The sequence below is a fragment of the Pteropus vampyrus genome, unplaced genomic scaffold (assembly GCF_000151845.1).
Source record: "Pteropus vampyrus isolate Shadow unplaced genomic scaffold, Pvam_2.0 Scaffold70, whole genome shotgun sequence".
Lineage (NCBI taxonomy): Eukaryota > Metazoa > Chordata > Mammalia > Chiroptera > Pteropodidae > Pteropus > Pteropus vampyrus.
In genome coordinates, this window is record NW_011888851.1 from 4,260,375 (window position 1) to 4,277,752 (window position 17,378).

Sequence of the window (17,378 nt, forward strand, 5' to 3'; positions counted from 1 at the left end):
TTTTTGTTCATATTATCACTGCTCTGTTGATAATGGGAAAAATATCTAGCTCACAATTCAATGATTAATTATCATTACAGTTGAATAACAAAATGCAGGTGATTCTAAAAATGCATAAATATATTCCAAGAACTCACTACAGAAAGAGTTCACAGAAAAATAAGAGTGAAGTGTTTTCAGTGACAAATAGTATACTACCAGAACAGCTATGTTGTAGGAGGATATTCAACTACATTATGCTGTCTATGATCACTGACATTTTCAAAAATGCCAGTTTGTTAATTTCATGCAATTAGAAGTGGTAGACTTCTGCCAAATCTTTGATAATTAGTGTTCTCCAACCAAGAAAAGGCACATTTCCTTTCATTTGGAAAAGCTACTGCCTACTTTTCATTATTACTTCATGATTTTTTTTTTTGTCACAGTCTTAATTTCCACTTACGTTAACTTTTATACATTGTTAAATTTAAATTATGGTGGCTCTCCTAATATTTGTTCAATGCCAAAGTGCAGCTAAATTTCAGATGTGAAGAGAAAAAATTATATATCTGAATGGTTGACCATTTTGATATGTTGTCATCTTAGAATCTTATAACAAAAGGAACTGTTTGGAGTAAAGTGAATTATATACTTTTTTTTCCTCTGAAGATTTAACATAGAAAAATCTTCAGGCTTCTAATTTTTTCAGTTTAGTTCTCAGAAAGTCATTTTAATGATCAAAATCATAACTCTACAATCTTTTCTGAATTACTAGCAAATTCATATCCATTCGGGGCTTTTACATATCAATATTTTATTATTAAATCTTTATGTAGCTTTACAATTAAAATTAAAAATAAAATGTTATTTTATTTACCTTACAATAATCCAGTGAAATAGGCAAGGCAGGATGATTATTTCGTTTTTCCAGATGATTTTTAGAAAAGTTTTAATGACATGAATAGTCTCACATAGCTATGAGTGACAAAATACAGACTAGAAGACAATTCTCTCATCTTCCAATAGAATGCTATTTTTTTTCTGCCTTATAGACATGTATCCCCAACAAGAATTGTTCTGACAGCAGACCCAATAACATACTGTACATTTAAGGGCTAAATAGAGCTAGACAGAGCTTGCTCAACAATTATAGGCAAAGTATAATGGGGAAATTATATCCTAGTTATGCATTCTAAGAATATTACAAAAGGAAAAACTATTAAATATCAGCTAATCTATGGTTCCCAAATGCTGGTCAAGTAGACTCTATGATGAGGTTCTTATCAGTTTATATCAAATCCAGAAAAAAAAAGAGGTGGCAATCTGGCTATTATTACCATAAATTCTCTCTCTCTCACACACACACAGACACATACCACACATTTCCTCCATTTTAAATGTACCACCTTAAAAAAAAAAAAAAAAAGATTCCGATAGCAGATGGCTGGTTGTTGTGATGTTGCTGGATTTGGTTTTGACTTTAATAAATAATTAACTTTTTAACATTGGTTTTGACTTTAATAAATAATTAACTTTTTAATCATTCAAAAAGTTTACTTGTCCCAGTAATCAGAAAATTTCTAAACTAGTTCAGTACTCTCATCTCATAGGTAAAGAAACAGAAACCCAATGAAATTAAATGGCTTATCCAAGATGCCTCATTGCTAAACTAAACCGAGACCAAAGTGGCATGAGTTCTCACTCTAGAACTACCTGATCAATGTGCTATTTGTACATGTAAATCTGTGTATGTTTTTAAAAGATGTTAATTTACACTGTCTCTTGAACATACTGTGCTTATTGCTAGCTACTCATTTTTGTTCATATCATTTGTTTTATGTAATACTCTACTCATTCATTTCCTTCTATTTCATTCTAACAGTCCTCTAAAGCATACTCGTTATTCCCTCTCCTCTATAATATTCATCACAACCACTCCTGATAATGAAGACCCTCATCCTCCAAACTCCTTATGTTTAAGCTTCTGATGTATTACCCTGCAATTTAGATTTTTTTTTTTTTTTGGTAAGCTCTGGATAAGCAGGGACAAATGACTGTTTTTCATCAGAGCTTTGATCTTCCTGCTTTGCACACAGGAGGTAGATTTTTGATTAGTTTTAAAGTCATAGTCTTTCCTGCTGTCCCATGGTGAACAGTATAGGTTATGACTTCAAGACCTTTTCTTCTATGTTTTGATAAAATTATGTTTTCATCCTGCTTTCAGGAGAATTCTTATTTTTCCTCTGAAGTATTAAGATATAACTGGCTATAATAATCATAATTTTCTTTTTGATTCTTGGTTTTTCAGGAACATTTTAGAAATGAACGCTACTATCAAACATATCATCTCTAATATCTGCTCCTGAAAATCGCTCTCACTTTGTTATGTGTCTTTATATATTTGTAAGGAACCTTTTATCACTTATGTATCTTAAGAAGACTGACTTTTCTGTCCCACATGGTGACAGATCCAATGGTAACAGTTTCTTTGCACAACATATAATTTTCATATATTTCTCATGGGGAGGGGTTGATTATAAACCTTTGGAGGAAGAAACAGACCCTCAATTATGGATTAGTATTGTCAAAAACAAACAATCAGGCAAGCAAATAATTAATCCTGAATCTGATCAAGCCTCTAGATGTACCTCCCAATTTACAAGAAGTAGACAGGTCAAAAGACCATTCTAAAGTCCACTAAAGAAAATAATTCAACAAAATCCCAATTTCTTCAACAAATAATTTGAATGGGAAAATAAAGAAATGTTGGTGAAACTAGTTTAAAAGAGACATTGGAGTTATTTAAATGATTGCAATGTATGTATTTCATTGGATACCAATTCATACAAAAATAAAATGAAACATTTATAATATTTATAAGATGATTGGAAATGTATGCATCGAATGAATATTGGATGATATTAAGAAATTCTTTTTAATTTTAGGTATGATTTTATTATTATGATCATATTATTTACAAGTTTTAATCCTTTAGAGAAATATACTGATATATTATTGGATAAAGTGATATGATGTCTGGAATTTGCTTCAAAATTATACCAAAGGGGGAAAGTAAATGGGATGTATAGGAAACTACTGGCGTTAGTTGGTACTTGTTAAAGTTTGGTGATGGGTACACACCTATCTCTTATCTTACTTTGTAGGTTTTGTATATTTTTAAATGTTTCTATGACATATTTTTATAAGATTGCTATTTGAAATTTAATTTTGGTCCATTTTTTGAGCCTTAAGATCAGTGGGCAAATGTGTAAACTCTCTACACCTCAATGTTCCTGCATCCTTCACAGAATTTTTGTGAGAACTCGATAAGCTATTTTATAAAATAATCTCCTACCAGGGTGCATAACAGGGTCCCAATTATTAGTATCTATAATTATTATCAATAAGGAGATGAGAGGTCACAACTCTAATTATCTTGCTGATATATTGGTCTGTAAGTCTGTGACAAGAAATTGTTCTTTTTTCCTCTTTTTTTTCTTTTTTCTGCACAATACAATTATAATGCATATTATCCTGGAAGCTGAAATCTCTGATGCAGGTATATTACACAGTTTTTTCACCTAGAGGTCTTAATACTGAGTGGGGTTTTTGTCAGTCATTTTGTGGTCTTCTTGGATTCATCATTCCTCCCATGAAGTTCAGGGCCTTTGCAGAGCTTGCCTACCAAGCTCTACCTTTGGACCTCTCACTTTAGTAAATACATGTTCTCAACAAATAATTAGAGCCCCTAAAAACTGTTCATGGTCAATTAAACCCTGTTTTAATGGTAGTAAATCTGATACTCTTTTGCAAATTTGTAAGATATAACTCTTTGTTTATGGTAGGCTATTCTTTTATTTTCTTTCTCTCTCTTTTTTTTGGGGGGGGAATCAATAAATATATATAAATCTAAGTGAGTGTATAGATAATTACATTTTTCAAAAATAATATTAATCATATCTCTTACTCATATGTTCTTATGCAATACAAACTTGTCCAAATCCATCAAAAAATGGAGTAAAAATCTCCTCTCTTTGAATCTGGCATGGCCTCAAAATGCCTCTATGAACTAATGAATATAGAAGAAGTGACACAGCATGACTTTTGAGGTGAGGTCAAAGAAAGTTGTACAACTGCTACCCAATTCTTCTGGGACATTGCTCTAGGAGCATCCACAGGCCATGTAAGAAAGAAGTCTGTCTATACTGAGATCACCATGCTAGAGAGGCCTCCTGAGGCACTCCAGGTGACAGAGCAGCAGAGCTCTCAGGCTACAGCAGCACCAACTGCCACTCATAAGAGTGAGTTGTCTTTCTTGAGTGTCTATTCTAGGCTAACCTTTCCATGGCCATAGCTGTAGCCAACACCTGACTGCAAATGCAAGAGAGCCTCCAAGTGATAACAGCCTTTCTGAGCCCTGCTCAAATTTCTTGTACCTTAAATCGTGAGCAAAGTAAAATTATATTTTTAAATTGCCAAATTTTGAGTTAGTATTTAATTCAACAGTAGTAAGAAGAATAGAGTGGTTTCTTAAATTTAATTATTTTTCAATAAGCATACTTTAATGATTCTAAATTTTTCATTAAAATGCAGTAATTTCTAAGGCTAGCCCAAATTATTTATTTGCTTTCCCAAATTCTGTAAACAGAACTTTATCTCCTTAAAGATAGAGTTGTTTATTAAAGTAAATAAAAATCTACTTAAGAGGTGAGCAGAAAATCACTTCCGAAATAAAGGCTAATATGAATTTTGCTTTTTCCCCCCCTAGTTGTCTCAGTGATGAATAGCATTGTTCAGCTAGCCAGTGTCAGCAATCTGGTAAACATTATGTTGGACAAAGACCAGGTTGTCCTAAAACATCATGCTTTTTTTTTTTTTCCTGCCCCGTGGCAGGGGTCCAGACTCCAAGATTTATTCATATTGATTTCCAACAATATTTTTTGTAATTCTGTCTTCAATTTAATAATTAGGATAATGTTGACACATTTCAGTTTTGGGCATGTGACCAAAACAATATTTAGAAGTCCAAGTTCCATCATAAAACCTGATCTGTTTTCCTCTTTTCCTCTTAAAAAATGGCAATTTGACTATAATGATAGTTGGATCACATTTGAAAATCAGAAGCTTCCTCCTTTAATAAGATTGCCTTTCCAAATAAACTCAAGGAAGGCTTAAGCTTTTTGGTTCTCTGGTCATCCTCAAAGAGAATAAGAAAAGGTGAACCGCAGTTCCATGACATCTAATTCTAGGTTAGACATATTCTCTCCTGTTTGCAGCTTGGTATATTCAAGAATGCTATAGAATTCTGTGCTCATCCATGCACTAAGCCATGCATATGTTCATTTATTCATTTATCAAGAGTTTATTTATGTTTGAAAGCTAATTAAGTGTAAGGCATTTTGTTGCATAGATGATCTACAAAGATAAATTATTGCCATCCTTCCCTTTTGGTAGAGAAATTGAGTGTTTAAATAGGTAATTAAAAATATTGAATAATTATTATATATCATTAATTGTCATAGAATAATAAAGGTAAATGTAGATTACAGTGAAAATACAGAAGTTGACAAGCTCAGAAGTTGCCTCAAAGCAATCTGCAGTTAAAAATTAATTGAAAGTTGAGCATTATGATGTACGTGCTACAGGGCTTCCTCCTTTTATTAAGGCTGGATTGCAAACTGGTTTAATTCTCCTTTATCCTTATATTCAAGGGAATATATAATCTTCTTGCTACTCTTTTTGAAGGAGAAAAGTTAAGATTAAAGGGCCTTCTGCATTTCTTCTTTTTACTCAGGGAAATGAGATTCTGGCTAACCTATCCCCATCCTGTCGTCTGAAGCCAGGGATGATCTTACAAAGGAGAATGTATCACAGCTGTCACAGCTGCAGTCTAACCAAATGCCTTGATCCCACACAGCTGCCTCACTCTCCCTCCTGAGACTGAGAAGGAACCCAGGGATGTGTCAGTTTTCAGTCAGGTCAAGGAGACTGAAGCTTCCTTTGGCCTTCTTTGACGCCTTTCTTTCTCCTGCCCACGTTTAACTCTTTGAGTCAAGAGCCTTGGTTACCTGGGTCACTCTTGAGCATTATTCTTGCTTCATCTGAAGATCTGTGGTACTCCACCCTTACCCAATACTAACTTAGGTGACCCATTGAGAATGCTCTGTGCGTAGTGTCATACCGCATCTTGTAGGTGCTCTTTTGATGTATCTAAACTCCTAGTTAGGGTCACCCCACATCCCTGCTACCACACATAAACCATGAAAGTAACTGAGCTTCCAGAATTTTTTCTGCCCCTCTACAAAATATCCTTACTTTATTCTTCTGGGTTGATTTCATGGGAAAAGTCTAACAGTTTATTTAGCTGATATATAAGATTTGCTTCTAGAAAACCAGTTTCCCCAGACAAGAGAAAAGCTGTGTCATAGTATGTCCCAAGTGGTGACTACTACCACAATTTACACCAGTTGAAGCAAAATGATAAAAAAAGAGGAAAACTAACTTTATGAATTTTAGAGAGTTGTACATTTTTTACCTGACTTTTTATTTAAAATTAAAATATCTTTTGCAATATGAGGTACATTTTAGGAACTAGTAGTTATTTACAATGCTATTACATGGCAAAACAAAACATTCCATCTCCTGGCATCATTTCTACAGTATGTGGATGCAATCACTTATGATTGTAAAATAACAGTGATTCATTGTTCTCCATTCCAAACCCATTTTCCCCCACAAAGAAATGGTGTTTGGAGAACACAGAATTGCTTAGTAATTATACAGTTTTCTAACTTTGGTCTATTTACATCTGAAGGCAATGTGGCCATATTTAGGGCATAAGGGAAAGAAGACGCTATTTTGTCTCCAGCTAGATAAGTCATATACTTATTGGAGATTCTCAATTTTAAATAAAAATAAAAATATATATATATCAGAAATATCTTCTTGTTATTAGACAACTATGTCTGAAATGGTAAACTGAATGTAACGGTTACTATAATAAAACATTTTTTAAATGTTTTCAAAATATAGAGGATATATTCCCATTTATCAAATGAGGAAATGAATTTTGAAAGTTTCAAAGTTACAGGTAATAAATGGTAAATCAGGGCTAGAGTTTGAGGTGTTAAAGGGCATAACCCAAGTTCTTTCCATTATAAAATAACTTCAAAAGGTATTTTCAATTCTTTTGAAACTTGTTTATAAGAAATGTATCAATAACTATTACTTTAATTTGGATAAATAGTTAAAACACAATGCTTGTGCTTAGTGTATCTGTCAGGGCTGATCTTCCTTTTAGCAATAAGATGAAAGTCAGTACCTAGTAATGCTATTTGGTAACTCTTGATCCAAAGATGAATGGCTGATCCAAAGAGCACACAAGTAAAGGGAACCGCCTTCCTTCAAGACGCAAAGAACATAAAACAGAGCATCCAGTCACAGAATCCATATGAGGACATTTTTAAAAGATCTGACAAATATGAATTGCATTGTGAGCTTATTATTTTAAGGTAACACACAGATTTCTGAATTTGCTATTCTTACATTTATTTTTATGCTGTTATTTTTTGTAAATACTACAATTAGGAGAACAGATAAAGAAAGAAGAAATGAGCCTTATAAAATTCTGGTTCAAATTACAAGCTAAATTGCAACAATTTTAGTTAAACCAGTTTGGCCAACACCTATGGAGAATTCATTATTTCCTAGGACAGGTTAAGAAATGTTTGCTTTCTCAATCCATTATTCTCCAGAAAAATACAATGTAATACTGTTTTGCTAAGCTTGAACTAGGAACTAAAACAGTGTATCTTCCTGAAAGTCTCAAGTTTTCCTATGGAGTCATTACTCTCTTCTAGTTTCACAGTTTTTACTTAGCTTTGAAAGAACTGTTTAGAAATTTGATGTTTCACTTTGTCAAAAGTCTTAGTGGCAAAAATAGTAAAATATTTTAATAAAAAGTTTGTTTATATTAAACATTGTTTAGATAATATGGTAACAAGGATTGTGTCCTTTAACACTGTAGTTTCTCTCTGCTAATTAGAAGCTTTTGCTGGGATAATCCTTGAGAAAACATTAGTCTTTGATACAAATAAGCATTCACATTTTTTATTTCAAAGTGCACTGCATTTTTTTCTTTATTATAATAATGCAAGCTTCATGTTCAGATCACTAGATAACATAAAGTTACAAATAAAATAAACTGCATTGCCTTTACTATAAATAAGGTTGTCCATTTCTCTTTCCTTGCTTTTTTTCTAATTTTCTTTCATCTTTTACTCCATATAATCATCATATAGAAAAAATACTTTGAGCCTCTACTATAAGTCAGCTACTCACACATATAACAGGATATCTGAGACTGATTGTGATTTTTCTGCAGATAAAGATATCAAGGTTCTGAACATCTTGCCCAAATCATAAAGTGAGCAGGTGTGTATTAGGTAGTAGTTGAAAATGTGAATAGAGTGTTTTCTTTAAACAGAAGTGGATTGCTCTTCTTTTTAAGCAATGTATTTTCTGTTTTAGAAACATCTGACCAAAATTTCTGACAGTGTATTTAAATATATATCTGTGATTTCATAAAGACTTGACAGTAACTTGGATGAGCCCATTGCTCACTGTTACTTAGTTATCTTGGTTAAATATGGGTTTCCAAAACAAATCATTATTACAACTTTAACTACTTCTTTTTTATATGAGTTGGTAAGCCTATGTGTAATAAAGGAATGATGTACACTCTGGGCTCTTAGAAATAAACAGAAAACATTCTCATCTAAAAACAACGTAAAACAAAACAATAACAACAACAAAACTATCATGAGACACCCAAGTCCATGAACTTGATATTTCTTTCCTAGCACTATACTCTTCTGTTTAGTTTTGATCAATAGGCTTAGGACTTTTTTATGAATAGACAATTGAAAAACTGTCCAGTGCTTTTATTAAAATCAAGCTTTATGGACCATATATCATGCAAAAAAACTAAAACTATATTTATGGAAAAATAAAACTTCAGTGAAGTGACTAGATAAATATTCCTTCCTTAAAAATATCAACACTTTATTGTTGATAGTATGTGGTGAGAGTAATCATGAATTCTTTTAATCTCGTTTAGAGGCAAAGTGACATTGAATTTGTATCATATTTCTTGGGGACTCAGACATTTTAGTAACTTCAAAAAAGTTTAACACTAGTATACCCATCAAATAACCATTCCTTTGTTCAGATATTTTGAAGCCCATTGTTTTTCTGCCTAAACCAAATATTCAAGGAATCTCTAAACACTTATAAAGTTTTTGTTGAATTTGGTAGCAATCTAATCTTCCCTGTAACAAATATAGAATTCAAGAAAAGAATAATCGCCGCCAGTAGAATATTAGACTCACAAGAACAGGAACCATATCCATCTTTTTCATTCCTTTCTCCCCAGGGCCTAGAACAGATCTGACACTTTGTAGGCCCTCAGTATATTTGTTGAATGAATGAATGAATCCATCAGAATAATCATTTTACAGCGTTTCTATACACTTCCGTGAGTTTCAAAAGGCTACGTTAATATATATCAGTATTATTTGTTTTTCAGTTGTTACTTAACATGTTTTATGTTTTCCTGATTCCCTGTATGTAGCTTGTTTCAACTGTAGAAGTTAGCAGCAATTTTTTCCTGCAAACTCCTGCTAGAAAGCTGTTTTGAATAAATATAGGACTTCTAAAAAAATTGCCCTACTGTGCTATGGGGTTTCTTCCTCAAGGAACTGCACCATGGTAGAATCATTTTGTAAGGATTTATTTATTTTTCTTTTTTCTTTCCAATAAGAAAATACACTTAGAAAAGAAGAACATGAATCAGCTGTCACGTAAACTAAATCTGTTCTCTTTTGGTCCATCTGCTGGGACTTAAAACTTTCTGGAGATTTATCTTCTGAGTGTATTACTCTTGGAATTCCCAGGCTAAATTATTCTTGAAAGATGATAAATCAAACTGTATTTACAGTGTTAAGCTAAAGATATATGCTCTATGATTATACTGAATATTTATACCATACCTTAGTTATAAAGATTTACTCTGAAACTTTCTAAATAATATAAAGAGCTAGATTACAAAATAACAGCAGTAAAGGCAAAACTAAGACCAGGAGATTAAGGGAGTATTTTGATACTTGAAAGATTAATTTTTTGTTCTCAAAATTTACTTGCTTTGCTTCTGATAACTCTTCATATTTTACAACTTAGTAAGGTTCAAACTCTGTTATCTGGGCAAGCTAAGATTAGAGAGATTGCCCAGGTTTTTTTAATATCTAAGATTTCATGAAAACAAATCATCAAATTAAAATAAACCATCACTCTGGAATCACAGAAGACATTGATTTGTTCAAAATTTTATTTTATAGAAGTGGAACCATGATGCTTAAAAAGATTAAAAATAAAAGTGACATTTCCAAGATTGCAAAGTGATGGAGCCATGACTTTAAAAAGAAAGAAAAACATCTCCTAATCTCAAAGCTACTTCCTTCTATCCTACTTTGCTTCCTTTACTTCTCATTAGGTGGCACTGTGTCTCATGTTTGGAATTGCTGAAACCCAAAATGAGAATGCTAAACTTTCAAGGAAGCCATTCCCAGGAATAAAACAAACAAGGTAGATAAAGAGAGCCTGCACCCCACTCACCCAAATCAGAACACTGAACCACTCGAAGATGGCATTGGCAGCGGAAGGGACACACTGGTCCCACAGGCTCTACGTCTTCCGGGCCTATCCCAGAAGCCTCATCTTCTAGCAGAAAGTCAAATAAGCCTCTCTGTTGAAACGGTCCAGCCCAGGAAACTTGAGCAAGCAAGAGGAAGATGATAGTTGCTTTCATGATTTATTTCATGTATTTTCACAACTAAGGAACCTAGGAAACAAACAAAAGGTTTAGAAGAGTACCATCGCCTAGTTTATAATACCTCCATATTAGAGAGAACATAGGTAAAAGTAAAAAATAATAAAATAATATTTTGCTTATTGTCAGGAAGCAGAGCATTAGAATTGTATTTAAAAGATGAAGAAGTATATTATAGACTAATTTGCATAGCTATTTGCTTATGAAGAAAATTTGAATATATTTAAATCTACTTGTTTTGAATTCTGGATATGAATTAAGACAACATACTATATATTCACATTATTTGCAAAATTGTGATGGACAAATCATGTTGAAATTTTCGATGCTCACTCATCACAAGCCATGTCACAGTCAAATAAAGTTTTGTTTATATGCATGATAGATCTCTAATTCCTGCTTCAGAAATATCTCTGAAGCCAATCTCGTTCCTCTATCCTACTGCATTTATCTTGGTCTAGGCCCTTCTCTTCACTCCTGTAAGTATAGTAAGAGTTTCCAACTTGTCTGTGACTTGAATATTTCCACTGTTCCAGGCCATCTTCCACTCTGCTGCCTGTCATCTTCTAAAAATTAAATTTAGTTTTATTAATCTTCTACTGCAAGCCCTTGACTTCCCATGGCTTGTCAATAAGGTCCACATCCCCTGGGGTATGTGTAAGACCATTCATAACTTGGTACCAACTAATATTCTAGCCACCTTCCTCTCCATTTTCTCTCCACTCCTAGTCCCCAACTTAACCCTGACATTCAAAGCTAATTGCCATTTAAAATACCTACCTTGTGAGAATGTAGTAAAGATTAAATGAGATAAAGAGCTTCCCCTGTGTATTCCCTGGCTCATCCAGGCAGGATGCTGCTTTCTCCCTCTTCTGTGTTCTCAAAGCACGTTGCTCTTACCTCTTTTAAAGAACTTATCACATTATATTGTAATTTGTTTTGCATGCTTGGTCTGCCCCCCCAACCCCCACTAGAAGATGTACTCCTTCAGGGCGTGTCTTATTATTCTTTGTTTTGTACCCAGGGTTGCACAATATTTTGCACATAAATGACTCAATTGACCATCAATTTATTAACATAACTTATTCAATTTTTTTCTAAGAAATCAGTCAGTGTGATTTTTAAACACAAAATTATCTTTTTCTTCAATATCACAGTTCTAGCATAAAAAAGATACTGAAAATCTCAACTTGGTATAAGCAAGATTCACTTTTAAAAATAATTCTATTGGATACTTTCTCAAACCGATCATTTTTAATAAACCAAAAAACACATATGCAATACCCTAACTGATTCTTATATGACTTATATATTATTTAGTTTTATCTATAGAGTTATTTTGTAAACAAACAAAAAAGTACAGTTTTGACAAAGCCATACAATATTTATCCTTTCATTCAACAAGCACTTAAAGATATAAACATCTGTGTTGTTGAGTTGTTTCCTCTCTAGTGGATCTAGACAAAAACCCCATTCTTAAAACATATGCAGATATTATTATTTTTAGTCTCATCATCTCTACTTTGAATTGTACACCTATAAGAATCCAAATTAAAGCTGAGCATTCATAACTAGAATTAAAGAACTATTTAGAGTTATTATCCAACTATAGCATATGCAAAAAAAACCAACCAAACAAACAAAAACTTTGAATACCCTAACCCTATGGTATCTTCTGGAAATTTTTGTCTAGATCCACTAGAGAGGAAACAAATATTTTTTCAGTTTCTTATACTTCTGTTCTTAGTTTATAGTTATTACTGAAGTATGTCGAAGGCAGCTCATACAATATGGGTCTGTGGCTTTTGATTTAAAATTACTATGAAGATTATTATTCACACTGCTCCTTTAAGTTCAGTATCAGGTTTTCCCTGGGAACCCATTCCCACCCAGTTACTATATTGCTTTTTAACGGAGACCCTATTGTTTTGGCAGTGTTCCCTTGGATTGTATCTAAGGGAGGGGTTTTCTGTCTGTTTCATATTAAAATGCAAAGTTTATGGTTTACCACAAGTTTGCTAGCCTTGCATATTTAATGTCTCACAATTTTGGAAGAAAAATGAAGCAAAGTAATTGCAGATTTATTAAATAGCAACTGGAATTAATGCAGATGTCACTTCCTGATCTTTTTTCTAGAGCAGAAAGTGCCTGGTTGTTTCACTAATCCACAAAAGGAAATGTTGAGCATTAGCTCAAAAGACTATCATTTATATTTGTTTACTCTTATTAAAATAGTGCAAATTCTCTACACAAAATTATTTTTAGTTGAAGCTGAATGCAAACAGGCAGCTTAGAGCTGCTATTGCTTCTCTCTCTCTTTCTTTCTCTCTCTCTCTCCCTCTCTTTCTCTCTCTGTGTGTGTGTGTGTGTGTGTGTGTGTGTGTGTGTGTGTGTGTGTGCATTTTAACCCTGAATGTCCCAGGGAATAATAATAACATGTTTGGGAACTTTATAGAAATCCATCCATAAAATAACTTCTTTTAAATTAGTGTCATGATACCTGAAAACTCAGCATCTTAAAACAATGAATGTGGTCAGTAAATACTTATTTCTTTAGTAATTTCCTTCTCTTCTTAACAAATCAGAAAAATAACAAAAAAACAGCAGTTGCCCATGTAGAAACTAGGGATACTATTATTGAGATGACTGACTTTTTAAATTTCATTAAACTATATTGTGTTCTCAAAATAGATGACTCTTTCCTAAATGCAAATTGCTAAGAATGTCACTACTTCACTAAAGCTCAATGCCATAGTTTATAAGTTTTTCATCAAAAATAACAATCTCTGGTTTCTTAAACTACTTCAGCCCATTAAATTCACTATATCATTCAGATCAACATTCCTACGATGTCATTTATGCCTTAGAGTGACTTTAAAAGTCAAAATTTAACCCTCAGGAGATAAGTGAAGTTATAAATGCAGAGTAACGTTAAAATCCCCTAACACTAGGTGAATTAAAAACCTCAATAATAATATAAATGATTTAAAAATAAACAATAAAACCACATTTATCCATAAATAAGGGCAGCTATAGGAGGCATTTGGTTCTTTTTCTGGTCAAAACAGCAATTGCAAGAAAAAACCACAGGTATTTTCATTACCAGGAGGCCACTTAACTAGTGGTCATCATGTTACCCTGTTTTGAAATTAGAAAGAAAAATAACCTACACCTCATTTCACAGTGAATGTATCTTATAATAAAACTTCATTTGCATTGAAAATACTAACAGGGGCTCTTTACGTAATAATCTGTAGCTGTCAGGTTATTTTAGTTAGGTCTTTAATAATCATCATAAATGTTTTCAATCCTTATTTTCATCTATCTTGTGACAATTTCTATTCTTTTCTGGATTGCAGAAATGTACATTAGACTTTTACAACCAGTGACCAGAGTTCACATCTCTGAGGTTTTAAAACTTCTTAAAATATCAAGAATTCAGGAGGGAAATAAATCCTTAAATATATAACACAAGTGCAAACACTATTCTAGTCTAGAATACTTTTCTATAAATACTTTCTAAAGAGCTAAACATTTCATTAGTACAAATACAAAATATATCAATACAGACAGTCATGTTGTTTGGTTATAGGTTTTTAATGAATACCTTTTTTTTATAAGAACAGAGAGAAAGAACTAAAACAATGCGTTTAACTATTATACCAAATATTTAACTTCTGTTTCCAACCAATAATTTTTCAAATGCTGTGTAAAGATTATTAAAAGTTTAGCACAATTATTTTTTTTCTTTTTCTCACCAAATAATGTCTATTTCTCTCAACTTGATCAAAGTTTTATTCGTCTGTAGCAGAGTTCAGGACAATTATTGAAAATCATACCTTTCAATCCGGGAATTTGCCACAGGAGCCCTCAAAGCTGAGATGTAATTACACTAAATATTCGGCCCAAGCAAAAGAGTTTGCAGGTGTGGAAAGGAGGAGGGGGGTAGGTGCTGCTCTGTGCCTGTCACTACGTTGAAAACCTCCTGCTTCTACTCCATAGCACAGTTAAAAAATAAGGTTTCCCTCAATGAACACTACCCGGCTGACACCCACATTAGATCATATGGTAATGATATGTCTCTTGTATTGTAGCCAGAAACTTTATCGGCCTCTTTTTCTCCCCATTTGCTTTATTCCTTCTACATCTGCTTAAGATTCTAAACTGCTTATGTAGTATAGTGGAGCAATTTAATTTGAAATTTGTTTTATTGTGTGGATTCATTTCCCTAAAATGGTGTAACTAAAGGCTTTGTTACCCCACCCCCAACCCTACTCCACTATCCTCCCTTTCTAGTCTTGTTTATAAGGAACATTTATTATACTTCTGAAAGGACAGTTTTTGTGCTTTCAGGATGTGTTAAGTTCGGCAAATGGAATGAAATGAATCTTGTAGTTATTTTCAATGTGGTCTGCGAAAATAAATGAGTAACCTTATGTGAAAATACTCATTTGGATTCTTACTTGCCTTGGGCTTTTTGTGCAAATTTAAGTACCACACCGTAGAGGTTTTCTATATATTTTGAATGTATTTCTAAAGTGTCTTGGATGAAAGCCATGATTTTACATAAAAAGCATGTCATTTATTACTTCTGTTACTCATAGTTTAAAATCTTTGTTGTTGTCTACCAGTTTTTTTTTAATAAAACATGCAGATATTAAAAGTTGGTCACAATTTAATTTAGCTTCTAAATGAAAACTTTTATTTTAATAGACTACTGTTCTATTTAATCCAGAACTTTGAAGAGGCCATAGAGTCTGTGGCTCTTTCCAAATTTCAGTAAATAAAAACAAGAAAGTGCAAGTACAAAGAAAGTTATTTATCTAGCTACTGGAAGGCTTTTGTCAGTTTTAGTAATTCCCTTGCTGGATGCTGTTAGATCTCTCTGTGTGTGTCTCTCTGTTTTGACTTATATCTTTATGCTCTGGCCCCCAGGCTGTTACCAGGTGGAAACTTGAAATCAACATCTGTGAAACATGAGAGATTACCCCTCCATCCTCCACCCTCCCTCCTTTCCTCCCCTAGCTATCTAAGTGTACAATTCTACAGTAAATACTCATTTGCCTTGATGAAATTGAATGAATTAAATTCTTGAGTGAGTAACAAAAGAGGGGGAAGAGTATTATCAAATTATATTTCACTTTATTTCCCAAGCCCTGACTCCCTAATGTTAACATGTTACCCCATTCCTCTTTTCCTTAACACTTAATAACCAGAAATCCAGTAATTCTGATAGTTTAGAAAGACAAGTATAATTTTCTCTGGACATTGGTGCACATGATCCCCTTACTTGGATTAACTAATTTAATTTCTTTTTCTGATATCTTCTTGTATGGCATATATCTCTTTTAGGACATGCAGTCATGTCTTCATATTATAGTTATTTATGTACATTTCTTAAACTAAAGGAAGTACACATCATCTTCATCTTTGTGGAGTCTCTGCACCCAGCACAATCATGGTATATAGTAAATTCTCAAAAACCACTTGAATAACTTCATAAAAACAGTGAGATCATTGGTTATGGGTCACATAATGCCCTGGTTTGCTCCTCATCAAAACCCAACCCTACTAAAGCATATCCAACAAATAACAGTAATAATTGTTGAGAGAGAGAGAGAGACAGAGAGAGAGAGAGAGAGAGAGAGAGAGAGAGAGAGAGAGAGAGAATGAAAGAAGGAAGGAAGAAAGAAAAGAGAGGAATAAAGGTATTCAAAGTAAAAGTAGGACAGGAGGAGAAGACATGATATGTAGATCATCTTTTTTATATAGCAGAACAATTTTGGTTAAGGCTCACATCTGGGTCCTTTCCTCTGATAGTAAGCTGTGTGAACTCAGACAACTTACTTAACCCTTCTGAGTCTCAGTTTCCATATCTGTACAATAGATAAAAATTATTACCTAATTCATAATATTGGAGTGAAAATGAAATGAGGCAATATACATAAAGCATGCTAACTCAGAGCACAGCCCCGGTAAATTGAGCTCTTTTCAAATGAGCAAGAGAAATCATATTTATTACTTCCATTTTACAGACGAGAAAACTGAACTCCAATGATCTGCCCAAGCTCACAGACTGGTAAGAAGCACAATAGAAACTAATTAGGTGACAGATCTTCTGTCACCTAATTTAGTTTTCCATTACTGTACTGCATTTTAAGAAAGATCAAACTCCTAAGACATGGAAATTTAACTATCAAAATTCTTGGGTAACATATCTTTGCAGACTATCTTAAAAATTGTGACCAAGTTATAATTCTTTTCAAACTCTATATTTGTGCAGGAACGATGTTTCCAATTTTAAAATTTTGGTGAGAGTCTCACCTTCAAAACCCCAAGAATTTTACCTAACATCAGTTTATTTAAAATCTGTACCTTTAATTAGATGTTAAGTTACAAATATTGTCACATCCACTTTTAGATAGAAGAATCTAAGTCACAACAGTTACACACAGTTAAGTCACGAAAAAAACATGAGGCTGTCATCAGAATCCAGATCTCTTTCAATCTAATG

The 17,378-nt window shown here is 33.0% G+C and overlaps 1 protein-coding gene across 2 annotated transcripts in view; it reads right to left on the reverse strand.

Moving 5' to 3' along the window:
- Window positions 1–14,911, reverse strand: part of DCN (decorin) — a 36,787-nt gene extending 21,876 nt beyond the window's left edge. Inside the window, exons 1-2 of one of the 2 annotated variants that reach the window (XM_011361771.2) lie at window positions 11,645–11,823; window positions 10,651–10,876 (exon numbers count right to left, since the gene is read on the reverse strand). In XM_011361771.2, coding sequence (XP_011360073.1) covers window positions 10,651–10,843 — 193 coding nt within the window. In that variant the 5' untranslated portion in view covers window positions 10,844–10,876; window positions 11,645–11,823. Of the gene's footprint in view, window positions 1–10,650; window positions 10,877–11,644; window positions 11,824–14,703 lie in introns of those variants that run through there. The other variant, XM_011361770.2, reaches the window with a different exon arrangement.
- Window positions 14,912–17,378: the final 2,467 nt, after the last annotated feature.